The 23,956-nt window shown below is 36.7% G+C and overlaps 2 protein-coding genes across 2 annotated transcripts; one reads left to right on the forward strand and one right to left on the reverse strand.

The window, feature by feature from the left end:
* The first annotated feature begins 256 nt into the window (after positions 1-256).
* LOC117101756 (cilia- and flagella-associated protein 221-like) lies at positions 257-15,960 on the forward strand. Its single transcript, XM_033241810.1, has 15 exons — positions 257-506; positions 4,716-4,863; positions 5,689-5,789; positions 6,279-6,562; positions 7,276-7,536; positions 8,347-8,618; positions 8,750-8,929; positions 9,346-9,548; positions 10,252-10,359; positions 11,035-11,211; positions 11,557-11,706; positions 13,062-13,162; positions 14,046-14,144; positions 14,460-14,645; positions 14,903-15,960. The coding sequence occupies exons 2-15, from the start codon at positions 4,722-4,724 to the stop codon at positions 15,027-15,029; spliced, it is 2,391 nt and encodes a 796-aa protein (XP_033097701.1). The 5' UTR covers positions 257-506; positions 4,716-4,721; the 3' UTR covers positions 15,030-15,960.
* Positions 15,961-17,224: 1,264 nt separating this feature from the next.
* LOC117101754 (cysteine synthase 1-like) lies at positions 17,225-18,772 on the reverse strand. Its single transcript, XM_033241802.1, has one exon. The coding sequence runs from the start codon at positions 18,510-18,512 to the stop codon at positions 17,418-17,420; it is 1,095 nt and encodes a 364-aa protein (XP_033097693.1). The 5' UTR covers positions 18,513-18,772; the 3' UTR covers positions 17,225-17,417.
* Positions 18,773-23,956: the final 5,184 nt, after the last annotated feature.

Genomic DNA, 23,956 nt, shown 5'->3' on the forward strand with positions numbered 1-23,956 from the left:
AATTGCAGCTGCAAGTTTTAAAAGTTTGTAGGGCTAATCCCAAAAGTTGTCTTTATTTGGAAGGAGACGTCTAGTAAAAATCTCCAAAGCAGATCTGTAAAATATTGGTGGGAACTTACTGTGTTCCCACGGTACCGTGGGAATAAGATTTTGGCTTTGCGCCCTCTGGAGAAAGTTACTAACGGCAAAGGCGGCGTATTATAAGCAAATAAATTACTACACTAAACACTGAAAATAAATAAACACTTTTTTGGATTAAAAATTTATGTCGTAAATTGATCGTTCTTAATTTGATAAGGATCGATCCAATAATTACTTATTTTATAACTTAATGTTTAAATAACACTACATAGTATACCCTGTAGTTAGGCCTACATTACCTCCGCAGCATTAAGGTAGTAAACAGGTGTTCACATAGTTACGAACAAGATGGCCGCTTACGCTGTAAATATTTTGGTAGAGCGAGAGTACGATAAACAGTAAACCAAACTGTGTTATTTCACAAGGTAAATACATTTGATATATTTTGATTCTGTTAAACTGTGTACATATCTTATATTGTTTGGTTTACTAGTCGAGAAACTTTGAGAGACGTTAATCAGTTGCTTCCTTAGCACACCTCGCTCTGCTCCACACTAGGCCTAACTAACTAAAAGTAAGCTAGGTTGAAGGCCTAGCATAGCCTAAGGCCTAGGCTAGGCCCTCCCGCTATCTAGGGCCTAGGCCTAGCCTAACTTTCATAGTCCAGGCCTAGGCTCTACTGTAAACGGCATTGCCGTAGTGCGGGAAAAAAACTTGTTGTTTTTTATCGGCACTGCCAAGTAGACATAAGAAAGAAACATACTCTAGGCCCTAGGTCCTAGACCTAGGCCTACGGATTAGGGTCGTAGCGGCCGCCAGGGAAAGCGGCCGCGAGTCGATACACAGCAATTTGTATGGAGCGCCAAGCGCGCAGTACTGTATGCAAAATGTTTGTTGGACAATGGGCATCAGAGTTCAATATTAATACTGCTTTAATCAATTATCAAATTAATGTATATTTTCTTTCTTAATTTATATATAGCCTAGTATATAAATCGAGACTTAATATTTAGTTAGTTTATTTATTATATCAATTGATTTATAGTATGCCTATTTTCTTACAGAAATGGATGGTACTTTTTAAATGGCTTCTTTCTTTAGTTATTTATTCGAATTTTACTAACTTGTGTTCAGTTTGTTCTTTAGTGAATGAACATCTGTTTGTCATTGCATTTGACTTATGTTTTTCACATTCATCACATTTTATTACATTGTAAATTTAGTATTGACAGATCCCATGTTGAAATTCGTTTGTGTCCTGAAAGAAATATAAAATACAAGTTCATTATACATAAAAATCCGAACTGATAACATATAATAAATATCAATTTAATCATATCATAATTCAATTATGTCATGTACGGATCTTTAATCAATCAATCAATCGGAATAGCGCTACTGGCGTTCCATACATTTTGAGCGCGGCCGTTTCTCTCGTGGCCGCTACGACCATACTCCCCTAGGCCTAGTCCTAGATTCATTTGCAATGTGTATTCAGGCCTAGGCCTATATATTCTATTATTTTCATTGCCATTCTTTATACTTTGTGCTGATTTAGAACTTTACAAAAGTGATTTGTTTGATAATTAAAGTTGTAATTTATGCACATTAAAAAGTAAATTCAGTTTTGATTGAATATAGCAGGGAGTTGTTATAGTGACTGGAGATCCAACGCTGGCCTCTAAACAGCGATCATAGCCTAAAGGCACAATAAACCTATTAAGAACAAACGAACCGCCAATTACGAAGGCCATTTACGAGCGATAACGATGTACTATCATACAGACCGGCTTCAACAGCGCAGCACCGCAGTGGGAGGCGAGGACATGAACAACAAACCAAGTGTCCGATGTTACTCAAATAGTAAAACCCTATGCGCAGTTTAAAGTTCATAGTTCAACTATTGTTCTTCGGATGCTCTGTTGATCAGCATTTCGCGGCCTATCTTTCACCGAAAAAAGCAAAAAAAATCCAATAATTTTTCGTTTGTCTGTACTCATACGAAAACATAGCTATCATTTATAATGTCTATAATATTAGATGATTTTTAAGCAAGATTGAAACACATTCCTAACGGTTCCTATCGATGAAATCTGGTGTTATTGGTGCGTAAACATGTGTTCGTACTCCTGGTACTCAACGATAAACTGTGCCCATGCGTGTTCGTAGAGAAAACCTCATTATAAATTCGATGATTTGGCAGGCGGTGACGTCATTGAACATGGTTTTTGTTGGCGATAGTTCCTGTTTAGTGGCATAGGCCATGTTTTACATGTATAGGTTTCATGGTTCGATCAGGGAGTTAGATTAATCCTGATTTAATGATAAGGAGTGGGTGTGTGTGTTATGTTTTTTTATATTTCCTGGTGTTCCTCTTTTAATTAAATGTTTACAAAATTAGTTTTAATGCTTTACTTTATTATTTTCAGATGAATATTAGTGCAGTGTATTAAGCAATCCAACTAAATAATATGACAAAAGTATGGCATTACTGACGGAATGAATAACTGATAAACAGAAAAATACATAAGAAATGATATGATATAATGATTATCAGTATATCTATTAAAAAATAAACATGAAATATGATAGTTTCACGTAATTACTTATTTCTTAGATATTATTTTAACGATGGATTCTATTTTACATTTTACCACTTCCAAACAATAATTGTCCAATGGGGTGACATATGTTCAAGATGTTTATCTCAAAACATTTCACCCCCTTCCACCACCACACCCCACCCCTCATGCACTGTTATGTGTGGATAAATCTAATAATTTAACCTGATTTGAATATGCAATGTGTTAATAACGGGCGGCGCCAGCGTATGAAATCTGGGGGTGAGAAGGGGAAGTGAGTGGAACGGTACAATGTCGGCGGAGGGGGAGGTCCCCGATGAGAACTAAGTGGGCGTGGTCAGGCGTCCCTTAAAATTTTTCGAAAGTGTTTCAAGGAAAAAAAATATAACGATTTAGGGGTTTCATTCTTTCATTTAATGTAAAATTATTTTATGTCAAAACCACTTTTAAACATTTTGGAAAATGAAGAAGATACTAAGATAATGAGCATTCAAAATAATAAACAACTATTCTTTATTGATGGTATAATTCTCTGAATTGGAATTTGTGTCATAATTCTTGTAGTATCGTATACAGTTCTACTTCTTTTTGGTGTTCGTCGTGCCGCAACGAGTACCACCGAAAAGTTCTTGTAAGACGAGTACAGTAATGACAAACAAACTAACAGTATACATGCGACCCGATGGCAGCATAACTGAAAGGCAGCCATTTTTCGTTAAGAAGTTTATGAATTTGTAGAATAGGACTAGTCAACTCTTTAAAGTTAAAAAATACAGATTTCAGAAGGTAAAACATGACAGCTCCCTGGTAAGGTGAGAGAGATGACAAGACTGCTTGCTTAAGACTGCTTCTTTGAAATTGTGAACATTTGCACTGTCATCAGACGTTTGGCTGCATCTCGTCTCCATAATATTTTAGGACCAGCCTAGGTCAGTATTCCTAGATAACTACTTTACATCCACACTTAAAGAAAAAACACACTAATGTTTTCATTATTTCCGTTAACTTTTAATAGAAAAATGAGCTTCTTTGCTTCATTCCTTTGCTGTAAATTCTAAGCAAACTCGGATGACCTTCAATGAGTGGTCTACTGTGTGACGATCTATGGCAGAATTGCGTCATTTTATTGGTAGCGGAACAACTTGAAGTAATTATGTTAACGAGAATTTAATGTGCGAATCAATTAGCTTAACGATCTCCCTTGGGGCTGGTCTGTAACTGGTACAAAGGAGCCTGACTTCGTTGGATCTCCAGTCACTATAACAACTCCCTGAATATAGGAAAGGCCTAATTTATTTTTTTTATAGGCCTAGCCTAAATGCCCTTTGTCATTTACTGAAAATCTAAAATTGATCTTTCAAATGTGTACAGGGGGGTTTTATGGCTCAGGCAAGCCCCCTTTTCTAGCAGACCCCCACTTTACTGGCAAAAATTTCCCCCTTAAATTTTCCAAGAGTCCTCAAACCCAGCTAATGCCCTGCAGAGCCACACGGACTCGGGATGTTTTTGCTGCAGATTTTTTTCAAACACAACTGCTTTATAGCATTATTTAGACCCATAAAACACAAAAATCCTCTGGCTTCGGAGGTTTCACTGACCCGCTGGTGCTTTGCTCCTAGACCGCACACCCAGAGAACCCCCTTGGAAGAACTTGGCAACAGGCCTGTACTACGGAAGCCTTTGGACGCCAGCATCGTTAGTCAGTGCACAAAGGGAAAATTGACAAAGAAATACTTTAAGTTATTGCTACCAGAAACCACTTATTATTATCTTTTTTGGTATTTTGGGCTTCTTTTCTAAAAAATTTGGGAGAATTTGACTGAATTCGGACTGGGAGATTGCATGGAAATTTGGGAGACTCCCTGATCTATTTGGGAGAGTTGGAACACATGATGAGTTGATATAATATTTAAAATAAAAGAATTTTTTAGCAAAACCATGTATTGTTTTTATGAATAAATTTTGTATGTTACAATTAAGTTATTTTTGTTTGCAGTTGTATGGATTTGCAGTCACATCATATCCAAGAATCTGTTTTATTTTCTTTGACAGTTCAACATGGCTGTGGCAAGGCCATTATCTCAGGTGGATCTGTTGACCAGTTCCCAGAATGCATTGCATTCTACAGACTACACAATACCAGACACATTGGTGGTGCCATACAAATCCAAGCCAGTTCCTAATCACTTATTGGACACAAGTAAGTATGGAACTTTACGCCAAGCCCCGCCCCTTGGATATTGTTGTTAAGGTCAACATGTATATGCCTAGTCCTGTTCTGATTGGTCAGTTAAGTATGATTGACAATCTGGAAGGCCCATTCTGATTTAGGCATTGTTTTTGTTCTGGTCCACTGAAGAATATTGACAAATTGTTAGTTAAAAAATAACTCAAAAATGGTATGAAAGATGATGCAAGCTATTAATGAGTGTTTGGGTCTCCAATTTTATTGACAAGAAATATGAAAATACTTGTAGTGATGCTCACACCCTAATATAACACAAATATGTTCAGAGATACTGTAGCAGTCAACAGTTATAATATTTCCTGCCTCACTGCTGTTTTTGTTTTTGTTAACAAAACTTTAAAAGCCTCCAGCGTCGCCAGTTTTGAACAGGTGTGCAGGAAATTTTGTTTACGTATACTAGAAGTGATTTCCTACAAACGTCGCCCTTTTTTAAGTTGGACTCCAGGGTTCCCTCTACACCAACAAAACAAAACAGGGGTTTCAGCAAGGACTTTACATTACTGCCATTACACTAATAGTGCACATCTCATGGATGGCACGTCGGTTAAGGATGTGTTCTAAAGAACTTAAGGTTGTGAGTTCTAATCGCATCTTGGTATTCAATTTGATATTTTAATTTTTTACAAATGAACATTCTAAATAATAATTTTTTTTTGTACAAATAAACATATCCTTATTATTTAAGAATTTCTATCTTAGGCATGGAGGAACGCGCCGACCTGTGAGCGGTTGCTCTTGTTAAAATGAATCTAATTATTTTTTAAATATATTTTTCAGAAATATTTCATAATGTAGCTCAAAACGAGGTGATCCAAGCTCGTCCAGCATCCATTCATTATGCTGGGTTTGAACCAGGAAAACTTCACAAAATGAAATTGGTAATTATCGGTTTCAAATTTGTACTTACTAGACCTAAGTCTTCTATATTTATTTTATTTCTTCTATGATTGTTTTCATGAATGTCCCTTAATACTTTTATAATTTTGTATCACATTATGTTTGTATCTGTGCTATTTTTTATTTCTTATATTTTTGTTTGATATATATTAATAAACAGTAGCAGAGATTCCAGGGGGTAGGGTGAAAATATGTGTTGGTAATTTCAGATCTCAGTGTGGGTCAATGCACAGAAACATAAAATGATACACTTCAAAAATTGTGAGATTTTTTTTTTTTCATTTTAAATGTCTTTCATTTCATTTATTTTGTCACTTAATATAAAATATCTGAGCTCTATTGACAGTATGGTAGTGATGTTTTATGAGCTATTAGGACATACTATGAAGCTTGTTTTTAGTTTAAAGAAAAAAATATTCACTTGATTTGAACCTAGTAACCTGCGATTGAAATATTAATTTCACCCTTAGACTATTGCGAATGTATCAACAGAAGTTGTCAAGATGCACATCATTCCACCAACCACACAATACTTCAAAGTTTGGTACACGAAAGGCGACCGACTTGTCCCGGGGCTTACAATGGATTGTACGGTGGAGTTCAGACCAGATGAGTGGCGTTACTTCTATGACTGCATCAGGATCCATTGTAAAGGGGACAACAACCTATTGGTACCTATACATGCTTATCCTGTTATGAATATTTCAGACTTTCCACAGATTGTAAGGTTTCCGCCAACTCCAATATCTCAGAGGTAAGGTCTTCGTGTATTTTTATTTTTATCAACCAAAATATATACAGTATTTGGTTACTTGATACATGATGCATTGATACAGATAATCTGCTTCTATTAGAAGAAGTTGCCTTAGTTAACATTTTCTTGAAAACATCAGGCAAAAAATGTACAATTTTATTGAGTTATCATCTGAAAATATTTTTTATTTCATTGCCATTGTCATCATCAAGGTATTTTTGTTAATAGTTTTACTATTGATGTTGCTGCTGTTTTTATCATTATAATACATTATTATTGCTTTGTCATAAAACTAAAACTAAATCCTTTCCGAGCCACTGGGGCTCATAGGGCTGGAGCTTATCTCCAGTTTCTGTAGTGTGAAGCAGATGAGAGTTGTACTCCCCCTGGACGGGACACTTCCAGCGGTTTGCTGGTACCCATTGATACAGCTGGGTGGACTAAAGCAATGTAGTTAAAGTGCCTTGCCCAAGGACACAAGCGAATCTGTACAGTGGAGACTCGAACCTCCGACCTTACGATTGAAAGCCCAAATGTCAACCGCTGCGCCAAACTGCCGCTACTGCTATTGTCATTAATTATACAGAAATTTTAATGTCTATTGATCTTTTGCATTCATAAAAACATTTGTCTATCCAGTTTATGTTCTTGCATTCAAAAACATAACAATTATTACTTTTTAATATTACTTTGTTTTTTTCCTTTAAAAACAGTAAAACGCAGGTGTTTCCTCTACGATGCAATGCACCAATTGACTTTGAGTTTTTAATCACCTATTTACAACCACATCCATCATTCCAAGTGGAACCACTAAAAGGCATCGTTCCTGCTAAAGGAGAGACCAGGATATCTGTAACTTTCACCCCAACAGATTTTAGCACGGCACATTTGAAATTCCAGGTTATGATCTCCCAGTTCAACTCTAAGCCGTTAGTTTGTGCAGTCTCTGGTAATTCTACTCCTGGATTAGCCCAGTGAGTATTATTATTATTATCATTAATTTATTCTTGCAATTATGCAAATACTATTCATAATTCAAAAATATTGCAATGCGATACGTCCAACTGATTTTTTTCAATGACGATCCACTCAGGATGCCAAGTGACTGACAATCATCAGACAGTGTAGCTTTATCAAGTGCTCACACAAATCAGAGGTGGATTTATCGGCCAGCCTACCAACCGTCATCTAACATAGTGTGTGCCCAACTTTAATGTTCTCTCTAGTGTCATGTGGTGTTATTTAATATTCCAATTTTCCACTTTTCTGCAATGAATTTACAAACTTACCGGAATACTAATGATAATAATTTTTCCTGCCATATGTATGCTGGCAATGTAAAACTATAACCAGTGGCATATCTAGAGGGTGCACTGCAGCACTGCTCCCACCCCCCACCCTCCCCCCCACCCCACCCTAAAAAAAAAAGAAGCTTTTCCCCAACTCTCCCCTCATTGAAAATATCTGAGGCCAAAAAATCATGCTCAAGTAGAAAAAAATCATGTTATTTTGTGACCTAGCACCCCGTGACTTGATAATCAAGCCGCAAACCCCACCTACGTGCCCTCCCCCATCAGCTCCCCTATTTGAAGTCTGCTTTCCCTGCTTTCGCCAGCTCTGGAGTGACCTGACCATCTCTGTTAAAAACATTGCCAATTTTGAAAACTTATCTGTTTACTTCATATAGCTCCCCTTCCCACTATCAGTTTTTGTTTTGATTGACCTTGTCTCCTAGGGTTGGATTTTCAATGTCAATTATTATGTCATATATCTTTCTTCATTAGGGCTGAATTGAATCTTAAAACCAGTGAGCCATTTGATGCAACATCTCAACTTGACCCTCACTCAATTTCTCCCATCGGATTGGTGAGGAAAAAGAAGCTGGCAAAAATAAAAAAGTCCTCCAATTCCCAGCCTACAACAACCAAAACCAAAGCACCTAAGGAGATTGAGAAAAACGGAATTCGGTTCCCAACGAAGATAGACTCACAGCATGCAGTCAATAGTGTTCTGCTGCAAGAAGCTGGAAAACTACGAGTTAAAGATCTTAGAGAAGGTAGTGGCCAATCAGTCTATCAACTACTTAATAAATCACATTTCAACAAAAAGCTTTCCATATTATTATGTAGTGTCTAGTGGTTAAAGTGTGATATATCAAACTTATTTATATGTAATTTATCTGTTAAATATTTCCACGATTTGATACCTACACAAATGACTTATGGACACTGCGCTATCAAGCAATTGTCAGGTTCCAACAAGCAGCTAGAAAATATATTATAAGAAGTCGAGTGGATAAGAAGCTACCTGTGATTAGGCAGCTGATAGCAGACTTCAAGGCTGGCAGGGCAGGCAAACCACCATCAGGTAGTGAAGCTTCACCATGTTCCTTTTACGTTGCTATTGCATTCTTTTATTAACTACAGTTAAGTGCTAGTTTGCTGCTGTTTGTTTTCATAAAGCTCTATCCTGATTATCAAAGTTTCTTGACAAAAAAAATCTTGTATGCCCATATATAGTATATAGATGTGCCTATATATGGACATTATGTGATGTCATCATGACCATATTATTTAGACTTGTCACATGTTTTTGTTTGAATTTGATAGTCTGGGCCAAAGAATTTAAGTTGTCTTTTTGTTTTTACCTTGGGTGATGTTTTGTTTTTCCCAACTCTGTTAGTGAAGTTGGTCTATTCAGTTAAGTTGTTCATTTGGGATGTTTGTTGCGCTTTATAAATATTTTTGATTGATTGATTGATAATAAAATCTTTTTGCTTGCAGTAACATTCGGAGAAGAAATGGATGAAGAAATCTTGGAACATGTTCCTTTAGACATCAATACAGAGAATGTTAAATCATGGGCATTCCCCACCTACACAGCCCCAGATTATAAAGATGATATGGCACCAGATGCATTGGGCATTGTGCCCATTAGGAGAACTGATGTTGTGGTGAAGAAAAATGTATCCTTCTCAGACCTCACTGTAAGTTTGCTTTTATGTAATTGAAAAGTACCCTTTATGTTGGGGGGGGGGGCGGAGGATAATATTGCAAGTAATGGTAATGGTAAATGGTAGTAAATTTGTTGAGCACCTTCCACAAAACAATCGCCTGAAGGCGCTGACAGCATTCAGACCACAAATCATGCTGAAAAAACAAACAAAATATAAATAAAAAATAAACAAACCTTCCGTACTGGTAATGAAATGAGAACTTGGCCAAACATGGCATTAATGTTAATAAAATCAAACCACTTGCATGAACAGGAAGGAAAAAGCGCACTCTCCTGATGTTGAGATGGCGTCTTCACCACAAAAGTGGCATCGGTATGCTAGGCTCAAGTAGCTTCTATCTAGGATAAGCTTTGGCTTTATTACCGTGCACTGCTAAGGTGGCGGCAGCTCAAGTAAGGGAGGTGCAACTTTTCAGGTGAAGAAAAAATTAAAATCTTAAAAGACTACAATTACTGTGATATAAATGTACATGAAAAGAGAAACAAACGAAATGGGTTCTGTGACTGTGATAACTTGAAGACTACTGGTTATTGGACAAACTAAAATTAAATGTTAATGTGAGTGGCATACTGGTATTTGTCCAAGGTTGTTCCTGCCATCTCGGAATTGTTGTTTCTGTAATTTTGAATGTCACTCCTAACCTTCTAACATCCAACTGTTTTTGGTCCCTCAGGTACCAAAGCATTATAAACTGATGGGCTATAAAAAGCATAGTGTTCACCAAGCATCTTATGGCTATGTTCCACCAAAGCTAGCGAGACCACTGAGAACAGGTGCTGAGGTAGGGCATATGTTTCAATGTTCATACATTTTTATTTATTATTTTAAAAGTTATCTATTGTGACCCGCTGAATCCAGGACCTCTGAAAACATTCTACTTAGCATGTAATTTTGCATAGCGCAGAATTTTATGATGTAGAGACACCAACAAATTATACATTCCACATAAAACTAAAGTGCAGTCACTCGATAGGGTGCACACTGTGCCTGGTGCACACTGTGCCTGGTGCACACTGTGCCTGAATACAGACTATTCTATGCAGGGCGAAGGGCAATGTTTCATATTTCTCTGAATTTAACCTTTGACCTTTTCACCACAAAATTTCATCACCTCTCCTCATGACCTGTTTTTGCATAATCATGCTAGCAGACAGGAATAGCCTCCTTGACAGAGATAAGCATTGTGTTGTGGACAGACAAGAGTAGCCAGTACCGGTTTACAGGGTAGCTCAGACATGAAGAGACCCTTAGGGGAAAGTAAGTTACGGTACGAGCTAGTCCACACCTCATGTCTAGCCTAAGTAAAGTCACAAGCAAACTTGAACATGCATCACTACGATTGAATGCCATAAGCCATACCATTGTATCACACATACTTGATTGGTTGGTGGGGTGTCTATAATAATGAAATATGTTAAACAAATATGTTGAAAATTGACATTTTTTGTTTCTTCAGGATGAGGTTATCAATATGCCGATACCCCAGGCGGCATGGACCCAGGAACGAACTGACAAGGGGCAAGATGAAAGGCTAGTTACTTCACCAGAGCCTGAAAGGCAAAGCAAGAAATTGAAATTAGCTCCACCGAGTGCTCTCTTCCAGCCCACTGAATACCCACCATTGCATATATTTGTAAGATATATACCTGTAGTTAAAATTTAGCTGAAACAGATTTTTATCACATGTTGAAGTATTGTTAGATATAATCTTTTCATGTGAAGTCCAGCTACACAACATTTGTTTTATATTATATGAGAACAAAAAGATATCCATTATTTATGCTTAATAATTATTATTTTAAATACTTTATAAAGATATACTTTTTTTGCATTTTGCACTTATTTTACACTTATCATAAGGGGGATCATTAGTTCATCTAAAATTTGCTTCACCCCAAATAAGAACAAATTTTATAAAAGTGACAGAATCATAATATTATGATGTTTTCATAATTGTATTTCTTTTTCATTTGTCTAGAATCCATGTCCAGGACTACAGACATTCCTTTCACCTTTACCTTATTCTGAAGTTGACCCAGACTTCCACCTGTGTCCTCTACCACGTTACACACACGGCGACAAGAGCAATAAGCATGGAACCATGTTAAAGACTTTTCTGGACAGAGAGGTACATTTGTAAATATTTCATGTTGTCTTCCGAAAATTGAATGGTGTCTTTGATTATTATCTACCCTTCCACTAAATTTTATGATGATCCATTTATTAGTTTTTGCGTAATGTTGCTGACAGACAGACAGGCAGACAGCAATATATACATAACCTCCTTGGCGGAGGTGATAACAAATTTTGAATTTCAAAGAATAATTTATAGTAATAGAAGCAACATTAACAAGCACCCACCATAAACCTGTGTACCCCTCCTGTACCTAGTCTAGTATACACCATGCTTACAGTCAGGATATGATACATACGGCTACATCACTGTAGACCCCTGTAATGTGTAAGATGATAAGATAATTTACAACCAATTAATCATTACCCTCTTCCTTATTAGTTGAAATTAGATTAAAATGGTTTGTAAAATGTACTTAAAAACTAGATGTACTTTGACATTTTCTGTATGTGAAAAACTTGAAGTGACTCTACATAATCAGTCTAATCTATTTATAAGGCAGCATTCAAACAGTCATTTCTTGTGGCGACAATCAACTACAAGAGTTGATAAAAAATGTATTCTTATTGGTGGGATAAATAGAATATTTGCATTTATTAACTGGTAGTTTCTATGGAATTGGGAATAATTTAAATAAATTTTTTTTTTTTGGTAAATAGTTTTATATAGTCTGTGAATAATATATGCATTGATATAAATAATATTTGCTTGTGATGAGCTTTAAAACTTGAAAATCTAATTTCAGATATTTAAATTGATTACCTTATATAATAATTTAGTAGCATCTAGTTGAATATTAGCATGAAAAAAATTCCAATTAAGATGACTGTAAAGGCTGTTTTTCACTAGGCGAATTTATTTTCTTGTATCAAAAGTGTTGGTTTCATGCGCACATGCATTCACATTTCTGTCAGACTTTTTTGCTTTAGCGAAATCAGTAGTTCAAACTCTTTATACTTTTTGCGAAGTGAAAAAAAGCCGAAGCTTTCTATTTGCGTGAAATAAATTTCGCCTGGTGAAAAAAAAGCCTACTGCTGTTGGTGTCGTCCCTTTGAAGCACATTGGAAACCACAGGCACCTAGCAATGTCCCTCTTGTGCTCTTTGATGTTTTTCATCTATTAAATGGTGCATATAATACAGTTCCTACATAACACCCATCAATCATGTGAGAAACAATTTCAATGACAGGCATGTACCTCACCTGGCATTGTACTATGGCAGAGTGGGTCAAACGTCCCCACTACAGCAATCATTTAAGCCTTACGGGAAGCATTAATTTTTTGCAGTGTAAGGTCTATTATTAGATTAAATTATATTAATGGATTCATTTGTATGATTTCCTTTCCAGGATGTCATTAGGCATGTCATGCAGTGGAAGAAGTTCCCATCGCAAGGGCTTGTGTCACTGGCTAACACACCAACTCTAACCAATGTTTGGGTACCTAGGTGGTGAGTTCTGTTTATGTTCATGATTTTGAAAACAGCAGACCCAGAACCAGGGGAGTTTCTATGGTTTCACTGAAGACAGCCCCCAATGATAAACCAAAACTCTCCCTCTCTGTGCTTAAAAACATCAAAGTGATGATATTCATATTATATGCTAGAATACTTCAGCTTCAATGAACTGTTCTGTCTGACCACCACAAAAACTCTTCCCCTAGACAACACCAGGGTATCTAGGCACATCCTTGACTCTGTGCTCTCATAAACCTGTTTTCCACTAGGCAAATTTATTTGTGCGAATCGAAGGTGTCAGTTCGGTTCCTGAGCTCTGATTGGTTGCGCACTCTTTTCGGTTCACAAAAAGTAGGAACAGTTAGAACTACCGATTTCGCTGAAGCGAACACTCCGATAGAAATATGGAGGCACATGCTCATGCTTTCGACTCGTGCAAATAAATTGCGCAATTGGAAAACAGACTTTAGGAACCGCCATTTAAGGTATCCTGTTTGCTGGCCTGAATTTAACTGGTATATTGTGCATTCAGTTTACTCACTGTTAGATGACAACAGTTGCTGTGGGACAAATTTGAAAACAAAGTTAGACCAATGATACGTGATGGTACCATACCATTGTACTAGGTTTCTATAATATATTCAAATAATCTTAGTTTTAAAATATGTAAATTTATAGTGCCCATTTTTTTTTTCTTTTTACCTGCCATATATCTTATACAGTATTTATATTGAATCCATTTTTTAGGACACTTAATTTTTCTTGTGTTTTCTCACCATAATTACAATAGTAGGGATCCATTTTATCAAAATATCTAATATTCTAATTAGGTATATTATGATTTTTTTGATTTTTTTTTAAATCATTGTCTCATTAGGACGGATCCATTTAGTACTGAGTTGCTTCCATTATCTGTTCCTCCATTACTTGATGGTTTACCAGAAGATGATCAAGAAAATATCCTCACAGAAAAAATGTAAGTACATAGTTTTGAAATAATAAAAAATTTAATTACACATTTCTTCCTCCAATATGAGACCCCTCTGAGACCTAAAAATTTGGGTTGATCTGAGGGCTTGGTCTCCATTTATCTTATTGATTGTTAGTACTTCGAAAATGTGGTCTTGAATTAGAGGGGTCACAGATACAGAGGTGTCTGAACGAACCAGACGAAATGTATAATTTAAAAATATATTTAAATAACTATTCAAACAGTATTTGATTTATATGTACTAATTCATTTATATATTATTTTGTATTATTTTATTATATTTTGTTACTTTTCTCATAGTGATGAAGATGACGATGAAATTGAAGTAGAAAATACAATAATGCTCACGCCTGACATGGTGAGTGCGGAATTTTCACTTATAGACCGCCCTTTGACGCCAGATGATAAGGAATCTGATGAGTTTCCATATGGTACTAAGCTACCAACTCACAATAATCCAGTCTCAAGCACAGGACCAGTTCCTAGGTAAACATTAAAAGATCTATTTCTTTTCTTCAAAGTACAGTTAGTTTTGTAAATAGAAATTGTCTACATGCTCAAAAAAAGTTTTCTTACATGTTATGGCATCTAAATTGCTTACTCATTAGGTTAGTAACCTCAATCATAAAACCCATGGGCCTCAATTAAGAATAGATCTGGTTTCAGTCATGTCCGCTTAATGATGCCTATGAGACAAATGGTCTCTTTTGATGTTTTAAAATGTATTGCTATTTGTTTTCCAGGGAGAGACGAGAACAAGAACTGGAAGGATTTCTACAGAAGCGGTACAACCAATTGGGGCAGAAGATAGAGTCTAGAATAGGTCACATGAATGGGTTACTAACTGACCCTAAACTTGCCCTCAAGTAATGTGTAGTTGGGAATTGTCTTATCATGTTATATCAAATAAATTGCATTATGTAAATCTACTTTGTGAGAACAAGTTTTTTGGAACTGCCACAAAATCTGGTACAGCCTGGGCCTTGGGCATCATTAGTTTACACTTTTATATTACAAAAACACAGACATGGATGTCTTCCTTGTTATTTCCATCCCTTATTTTACTTCGTATATTTTATTTAATTTAAATACAAAAAAAAACTATTATTTTACCTTGAAAAGTATAAAAAGGAATGAAGATCATAAGCTCAAAATGATTTATTCTCACTGAATTTATAAATCAACTAAATGTACTCTATGATAATAATAATATTTATTTGGAAATGGATGTGGAATAGGCGAGAAGGCCAGTGGCTGATCTAGGAATTCAAATAAAGGGGGCCAGGGAAGGAAACAACACAGTTATATACAGTAGAACCCTTTCTTTGGCACATCCCTATTAAGGGGGACACTTACTTCACCACAAAAGAAAGAAATTATATCTTTTAACACAACAGCCAACCACTATTCATGGGACACCCTATTAAGGATACACTTTTTTGGTCCTGAAGGTGTCCCTAATAGGGTTCTATTGTATTCTATGCTGACAATTCTTGGTCCATCTTCTCAACATATGTATCAAATCAAATTGTTACTATTCACTAATTCTTTGCAGTTTTCACTCGCAACAAACCAGATGAAAGTACTGTATTTGAATACAGCACTGTATTTTTTTCTCTTATATTACTGTATTATAAAATCTTTGTGAATACAGAGTATATTTAATTGTAAGATAGCACATGTAGTGTCATTGTACAAAAGGTTTGTAAATACTAGTTGCCCTGGAAGGATTTTTGAGAATTTGATGGTCAGTTATAAGTTGTGATTTAGGAATCATAATAAAAATTGAAACACAGTGTAACTGTTGCCATTTTCTTATCTATTTCATCAAGTTTAATCAGATTTCTAAAATATTATAATATATTTCATACAGCCAACACTATATGCAATTATGTATAGTAATTGTCAAAAGCAAAATAATACAGCATTTTGTGATTCCCACTTCAAAATGAGATCTGTTGCCAACTCCTGTCAAAATAAAATAATATGGAGCTTGTCATTGGACCCTGGTGACAAGACCTAGGACGATTCACACAAAGGAAGACTTGGCCAAAATTTGCAAAAAAAGAAATATATTATGTACTGCTGATGCTATGATCATGGAAAAATATGTAAGTAGTAGGGAGTCGCTTTTATTTTCAAAATATTTTACTTAATTACATAATTCATAAATGAAGATATCAAATTCAGAAAAGGACTAGGCTAATGGACAAATATACTGTAGTGTACATAAATACAAGGTCATCATGCTACTACTGTATAATTTTTTTTAAATGTAATAATGAACTACTGTAATATACATCTCTTATAATAAAATCTGTAAAACCATCAGACTCAAAAACATTGAATAGCTTATTAAAATATCAAATATTTTTAGAGACAAAAATGTCATATGAGCCACAAATTCACAAATATACTAATTTATTAAAGCCAATTTAAGGATCTATGCAACAAATAAATGAATCATTCATCAGAAATTTAATAATTTATTCACAAGGTTTGTAGTTCAAATATATTATTTATACTGTACTGCATGTTAAAATACATTATTAAACTAGCACGTATTACCACACCTTAGGCGAGACATTTTTTAAAGATCGTCAGAGGACGGAATAAAAATAATAAAATTCTGTTTTCTTATTTAGCAAATGGTTTTGCCAAAAATATGCAGACGAAGGAGAAAATAAAAATAAAATTTTATTGTTGAATGTAAACAGGGTAGTAATGGGATTGTTAAATGCTTTAAATTTACTGTATATAACTAGCAAGAAATATACATATCTTATTTTTGGAGATTTAAAGGCAGCGGTGGGCATAATAAAAATAAAAACTTTTTATTTTTTTCATGGCGGCGGGTGCGCTAATTGGCCAAAAATAAAAATTTTATTTTTATTTGAAATCATCATTATTGGCGAGTGACGGGTTTGCTAAACAAGGTTTAAAAAATGTCTCGCCTTAAGGAGCCATCTATAAATAGAATATCAGACCATCAGTACAGTGACCATGACCAATCATGTTCACTTTCTCATCATCCTCCTATCAGTTGACTTTGAGACACTTGTTGAATAAAGAGTTTTAACTATACTTTTATTGAATCAATAACATAACACAAAGGAAAAAAATGTACAAAAATTTATTTAATACATTTGGAATGACAATGCATGTTTCATTTGGTTGATCATTCCAACTTCTTGTGTGGCACCTTCCCATGAACCTGGTTATGGGCCTGTGAGGTACAGTTGCAAGACTGGTTTTCACCTAATGTAGATATTCCTGATATGGTTCTGGTACAGAGTCTAAAAGGCCTTTGCTTTTCAGCCATTCTTTACGGAATAAACGTCCATAATACCTTTGACCAGTGTCACACAGACAAGTAACTATAGTATGATTTGGACCAAGGTTTTTAGCGACTTGTACTGCCCCTGCTACATTTAACCCTGAAGAAGCTCCTACGAAAAAACCATGTTCGTGCAAGAGGCGGAATGTCATCTCTACAGCTTCTTTATCGGTCACATGTACTGCATCATCAATTGGTGCGCCATTTAAATTATCTGTTATTCTGCCTTGTCCAATCCCTTCTGTGATTGATCCGGAGCCTTTTCGTTCAAGCTTCCCATGTTTGATATAATTATATAGAACACTTCCTTCGGGATCTGCAAGTACAACCTGTATATCTGATCTCTTTTGCTTCATGTACATCCCAACTCCGGCCAATGTTCCACCGGTTCCAGTACCAAAAACTATTGCATCCAGTTTTCCTCCAGTTTGGGCCCAAATTTCTGGACCAGTTGTTTCAATATGGGCCAGCCTGTTGAATGTATTGTCAAACTGATTTGTCCAATAGGCATTCTCTTGGCTTTCAGCAAAGCGTTTTGCTTGATGATTGTAATTATTGGGATCTGAGAATGGGACAGCCGGAACTGGATATACTGTTGCCCCAAGAGTCCGCAGTAAATCAATTTTCTCTTGTGATTGAGTATCAGGCATAAAAATAACACATTTGAGTCCTACAGCATTACAGACATGAGCTAAGCCTATACCAGTGTTGCCTGCAGTTCCTTCAACAACCATTCCTCCTTCTTTTAGAAGTCCTTCTTCCATGGCTTTCTTGACGAGGTAAAGAGCTGCTCTGTCTTTTACTGAGCCACCTCCATTTGAAAACTCAGCTTTCACCAAGATTTCACAACCAGTTTCTTGACTTACTTTTGGTAGCCGAATCAGAGGCGTTTTTCCAACCATTTCTAGGAAACCAGACCGTACGTCCTGAGAAAGTCTGCCATTTAAAATGTGCTGAGTCATCACTCTCTTCCATCTTGAGGACATTAACCTGAGTGCTCTTGTCTGGATATACATGTTGCAGGCTCAAACAACCGGGCAACTTGCAAACTCTTAACTAACAAACGTGTAGGCTTGCACCTTCTAGAATACTTTTAATCACCGTGTAGCACCTCCTTACACGTAGGCTTACTAAGCACTTTCAGGATATACTCAGTGACCGACTGATCAGGTCGGTACCTATCTATAAATTAATATTATGTTTGCTTCACCAACTTCCGTTTACAGCTTGCTATTATTAAATATCACGGATTGTACGCGTGATTGAGCACGGTGTAAATAAACTAAAACTTTGAACCATGACCTCAAGATACAGAACGAAAAATGCATGACTGGTCATATCTAGACGTTTGGTATGGCCTCAGTGGGTGGAGGTGTGGGTGGTAACCTGTGTTCCCTCAACCGTCGAGATCCATTCATTCCATTTGTTACACCCGCATATCCATGGGAATAAGTGCAACGGGAGGTTGAGCCATTGGTCCTGTTTGCAATATGATCTCCATATGGATGTTAAAGCACGGAGGGAAAGGATACTGTAAATATAGGACATTGTCTTCTGGTACACCGTAGTCAGTCGTGGCCCCAGAGAAAGTTATGAGTGGGTTGGGTCAGGTTGACAATTCAAATTAACAAATATTTTTTTAAATCAACATTGCAGACAATACGTAAACCTACATTTTCCTTATATGGGGTTCTAAATGCCCATGAGGATGCATATGTGAATCAGTGGTGGCGCCAGGGGTGGGGGAAGGCTATAGCCCCCCCCCCTCCCTCAAAATTTCAGTCCATGTCAGTATGTGAAGCGTGAATGTTGTGTCAGCCTATGAACCTAGGCCTAGTTTAAGGAGGGGCCTAGGTAAGACCTCAGCCTGTAGTTAGGCCTATAGTTTATCCTCTTTCTGTCTAGCCTTTGGTATAACTGTACCTATCTACACTTTATAACAGGAGGTACTAGCTGTTGTTGTTGTAGATAATATACTAACATTTAATAACATCCAAGAAGGTCACAGTTAGTTACACAGTGACGTACATCACATAAGTCCGTGAAATTTCATAGGCCTAACGTAGGTAAACATAGAAAGAGCAATAACAGTTAAACTCGAGCGTCACGACTTTGCGAAGTGTCTGCTCTTGTTCCTCGTATCGTACTCACTCGAGTCAATCCGAGATGGCCCGAGTGAAGTTTCATACAAATGTTTCGTACGGGGAAAAAAATCGCCACCGGGAGGTTGAGCCATTGGTCCTGTGTGCAATACGATCTCCATGTGGATGTTAAAGCACGGAGGGAAAGGATACTGTAAATATAGGACATTGTCTTCTGGTACACCGTAGTCAGTCGTGGCCCCAGAGAAAGTTATGAGTGGGTTGGGTCAGGTTGACAATTCAAATTAACAAATATTTTTTTAAATCAACATTGCAGACAATACGTAAACCTACATTTTCCTTATATGGGGTTCTAAATGCCCATGAGGATGCATATGTGAATCAGTGGTGGCGCCAGGGGTGGGGGAAGGCTATAGCCCCCCCCCCCTTCGTCAGAGAAGCCCAGCCCTCTTCCCCGTCGGGGAAGACGAGTACATTCCGTCGGGGAATAAAAAAAAAATGAAAAATATTTTTACATGTTGTTCGTTTAGCAACCATATTGCCTTCATTGGCCTATTTGATGTATTGTTTGTGTTAACTTTTCATTACAATAATAACAAAAACAATAATAATAATAATAATAATAATAATAATAATAATAATAATAATAACATGCGTGCCGTGTTATTATAAGTTATCCAACTACGTCCGAATTATATTATTAACTTAAGTCAGCAGAACTGTGTCATTTTTAAAAATGTCAGTGCATTATGTATTAAAATGTTTTGGAAGTTAATTTCGACATTAAAAAACATAGGCCTACATGAAGTCATATTACGGTAGCTTGAAGCCTATCAAATAACTAATAAAAATTCACCAAAATTCGTCAAATAAGCCTATCCTTAGCTTCCATGGAACGATGCCCCCTGGACCCCCACCGGTCGCCCCTAGGCGGCTGCTCCTCCCCCGCCCAGCCAAAGGCTCGCTTCGCTCGCCTATTCCAAATGCAGGGACGGCACAGTCCAGGGACGGCACAGCTCTGGCGCTAGAAATTTGCTGACACGGAGTCCGACATCCGACGCAGGGGTCCGAACCAAGGGGTCGACGAAGCGGTCCCGGTATAAACACTCCCTTGAAGGGTTTACGGGGAGAGTTTTTATGGCCAAATGTGCTTTTTTTAGTCGTGACCACAATATTAAGAATTGGCAGTCAAAATAACGTTCTTTGGATAGGCAAATTATTATTTTTTAAAGTTTTTGAACCGACGGTCTAGTAGTGCGTCGGACGACAGGGGGTCCAATCCTCCTGAAATTTTTCCTGCCGCCAAGTCCTAAAGTTTGATTTCTGGTGGTCTAGGGCCACGCTTCCCAAACTGAAGTGACGCAACCCAAAAATGGGTCTCCAAAATGTTTGCATTGTCAATTCATAAGTGCTAATTTTACACGGCTGATATAAAGTCTTTAACAGATCTGACGACTTGAAACAGTTTTTGATGAACAAAGATTTTTTATTTGTGTAAATCTAAACATTCCAAGTGACTGTTTCTAAACAAACTTAAAACACAAACGGTGTCAGTCATGTGACCTAAGAATAGCATTTTCCCAATCAATTTCAAATGTACCTATGCAAACAATAGGCCCCAATACAGCTAAATAGCCGCCTTCCCCGTGCATTTTGGTTTGTTGATATAATGGTAACCATAGGGCTAAAATGAGGGTTTCAGTTCATAAAATATATTAATTAAAGAAAATAATTCTGCAAAAACACCGATCCTATATATAATTTCGAGATTTTGGGTCAGTAAGGCTTTGGCCATGGCCAAACAAAGCACATTTTTTTCACTTCTTAGAAATTATATATCTCATTTTTCCACTGTGGCGAAAAGGGACGACAGTCAATGGTGGATTCAAAGGGAAAGGGCCAGCCGGCTCGCCCTCCCCAAACCCCTTTCCTAATTTTTCCAAAAAGAAAATTGTATTCAGATTTCATGGTCTGAGAGTGACACGGCCAGCTAGTGTCATAATCATAAAATTGATTTTGGTGTGTTGTCCTTTTCTTTATGTTTTTATGGGGTTTTTTTAAATGTTTTTTCTTTATGTTTTTTTTTTTCTTGATGTTTTTTTTTCTTTTTGTGGTTTTTTTTTTTTGTGTGTATTGTTTTTTCATTTATGTTTTTCTTTTTATCATAATGCTAATTGTTTTTGTTGTGAATACTATGCTAATGTCTTTTTGTTTGTCCTTTTCCGAATGTACGTTTTGTCGTGATTCTGATTGTTGCTGATTTTTTTCCCTCCAGTGTCAGTCCATTTTCACCGTGTTTTGATTTTCTCGCTTTGCGTTTTAATGATTTTTTTTATCTTTTACTAATCTTGTATTTTGTACATTTTGTAAATCTACTCGCAATTCAGTTATATTTTACTGCTATGAGTTTTGATAATAAAAACCGAATTAATAAAAAAAATCTTACCTTAGCCCCAACCATGGTGGGACTGAGGTGGATAAAACCTCTATATCTGAATCCGCCATTGAGAAGCAAAAAGTCGATGTACATAGTAGTTACACCAATGTCGTCAATTTCGGGATCTTAGAAAAATCGCAGTGCAATTTAGGCCTATTATCAAATAATTAGACGGGTCGCGGCTAGTGTGGAATTCACAACTTTGGTCCAAGGGTGGCGCCAGGATTTGCCCGACAAGGGGAGGGGGGCCGAGGTACCTGACGAGGGGTCAGATTTCCCCCTCCCAGTTTCTCCCCACCCCCAGAAAATTCGTCGGGGAGAAAAAAAACTATATGTATTTTCTACATTACATATTAGTAGACTATCTAGGCCCCTGTAAAGTCGATATAAGCCTCTGAAACCCGTAAATTTTTGAAAAGGACTAATGATATTCAGAAACTTTTATTTAATGATAAAAACTACAGTATGTTCATCATGATCAATGGGTTTTCCTTTTTCTCTTCCATAAACGTAGTACATATCTAAAAATATTTATTAAGCAAATTGTTGAAGGCAGAGGCTCTCGTCGGCTTCTTGGTTCGTACCCCACTGTCTGACATGTCGCACCCCCCCCCCCCCCCCCCCCACCGTTTCTGGAGCCACAACAGGAGCTATACTATGTATGTCAAGGGGAGTTGTTGTTTCAGAGTAAGTCCCCTGATAGCTCCCAGAATTTTAGGAATGAAAAAGTGTTGATCAATTTCAGATCTTTTATTCTGTACAACGATTTTAATTATTTGTTGAACCCACAACAAAAACTTCGGATTCACACGCTGACTAATTTAAAGAAAAATCTTTGTTCATTTGTAGATTATTTTTAGTGCTTTCCCTTGCCTATATTCGCATGATATGTCTGAACACGCTTCCGAAAGTTTACACAATTTACTTCTAGTGGGTTGAGGATGCTGTCGATAAAACCCGAATGGTGTTCGGTAAGAGAATTAATACCCGAAATGATAGGTGTTCCTGGCGTGGTGATATGGAGGTCTTTGGCAAGTGTGAAAATGTTGGCTGGGCTCAATTTGGTGGTATCAATCGTGTCTTGTAGGTTAGGTGTGGAATTAATTTTGTTAGTTATAAGTTTAGGTAATTTATGTATTTTCAATATGGTGTAGGAAGTACCCGCTGATGAAGGCCATAGGAGTGGCAGAAATTTCTAATAAATCGGTGTTCTTAAAGTCTATTGAAGTTGTTTCATTTTTTCTATATTCTGTCGGAACACACGTGGAACACAAACAACCTTATCACTGAAAACCGAGCAGCCTAAGACCAAAAGTTGCAACTGCAGAATACCTAATGATTGCCCCATGTCTGGCCGTTGCCTAAATAAAAGTGTTGTCTACCAAGCCACGCGTTTAAACCAGGTACAACAACCGCACTGCTTCATTCAGAAACCCAACAAAGAAATGCAACACTGAGTTAAGCAAATATATATGGGAATTAAAAGACAATAACATAGACTACACTATTAAATGGAAAATTCTCAAGCAAGCCAAGGCATTCAACCCATCATCTAAAAGATGCAACTTGTGCTTATGGGAAAAGTACTTTATAATATGCAAGTCCCCCATGGTTACCTTAAACAGGAGAAACGAACTTATCACAGCTTGTAGACATGCTAACAATCTCTTTAAAAACTTTGTATCATAGGCCTATCACCCAACCAAACTCTAGTGCAATTTACGACAATTATAGAGTTTATCATTCATTGTCATTTAATCCTTCGTTAATTACTTAATGATCACAGTCTACCACTGCCTTTCAACTACCGAATTTACTCTGCACATGCTCAGTCTTACAATTAATCAATCTGTGATAATCTTAGTCATTAGACTATTTTATCTGAAGAGTGCTGCACCATGTATGTGTAGCACGAAACTAA

The sequence above is a fragment of the Anneissia japonica genome, unplaced genomic scaffold, assembly GCF_011630105.1.
Source record: "Anneissia japonica isolate Jap-2015-1 unplaced genomic scaffold, ASM1163010v1 scaffold288206_len369265_cov204, whole genome shotgun sequence".
In the NCBI taxonomy this organism is placed as follows: domain Eukaryota; kingdom Metazoa; phylum Echinodermata; class Crinoidea; order Comatulida; family Comatulidae; genus Anneissia; species Anneissia japonica.

What these genes read in the sequence shown, in the direction of transcription:
- LOC117101756 (XM_033241810.1), top strand. Translation starts at nt 4,722, where the DNA reads ATGGCTGTGGCAAGGCCATTATCTCAGGTGGATCTGTTGACCAGTTCC. An exon ending in TCTACTCCTGGATTAGCCCA is followed by an intron (nt 7,537 to 8,346) that starts GTGAGTATTATT and finishes TTTCTTCATTAG; the next exon opens with GGCTGAATTGAATCTTAAAA. An exon ending in AGACTTTTCTGGACAGAGAG is followed by an intron (nt 11,707 to 13,061) that starts GTACATTTGTAA and finishes TTTCCTTTCCAG; the next exon opens with GATGTCATTAGGCATGTCAT.
- LOC117101754 (XM_033241802.1), bottom strand. Translation starts at nt 18,512, where the DNA reads ATGTATATCCAGACAAGAGCACTCAGGTTAATGTCCTCAAGATGGAAG.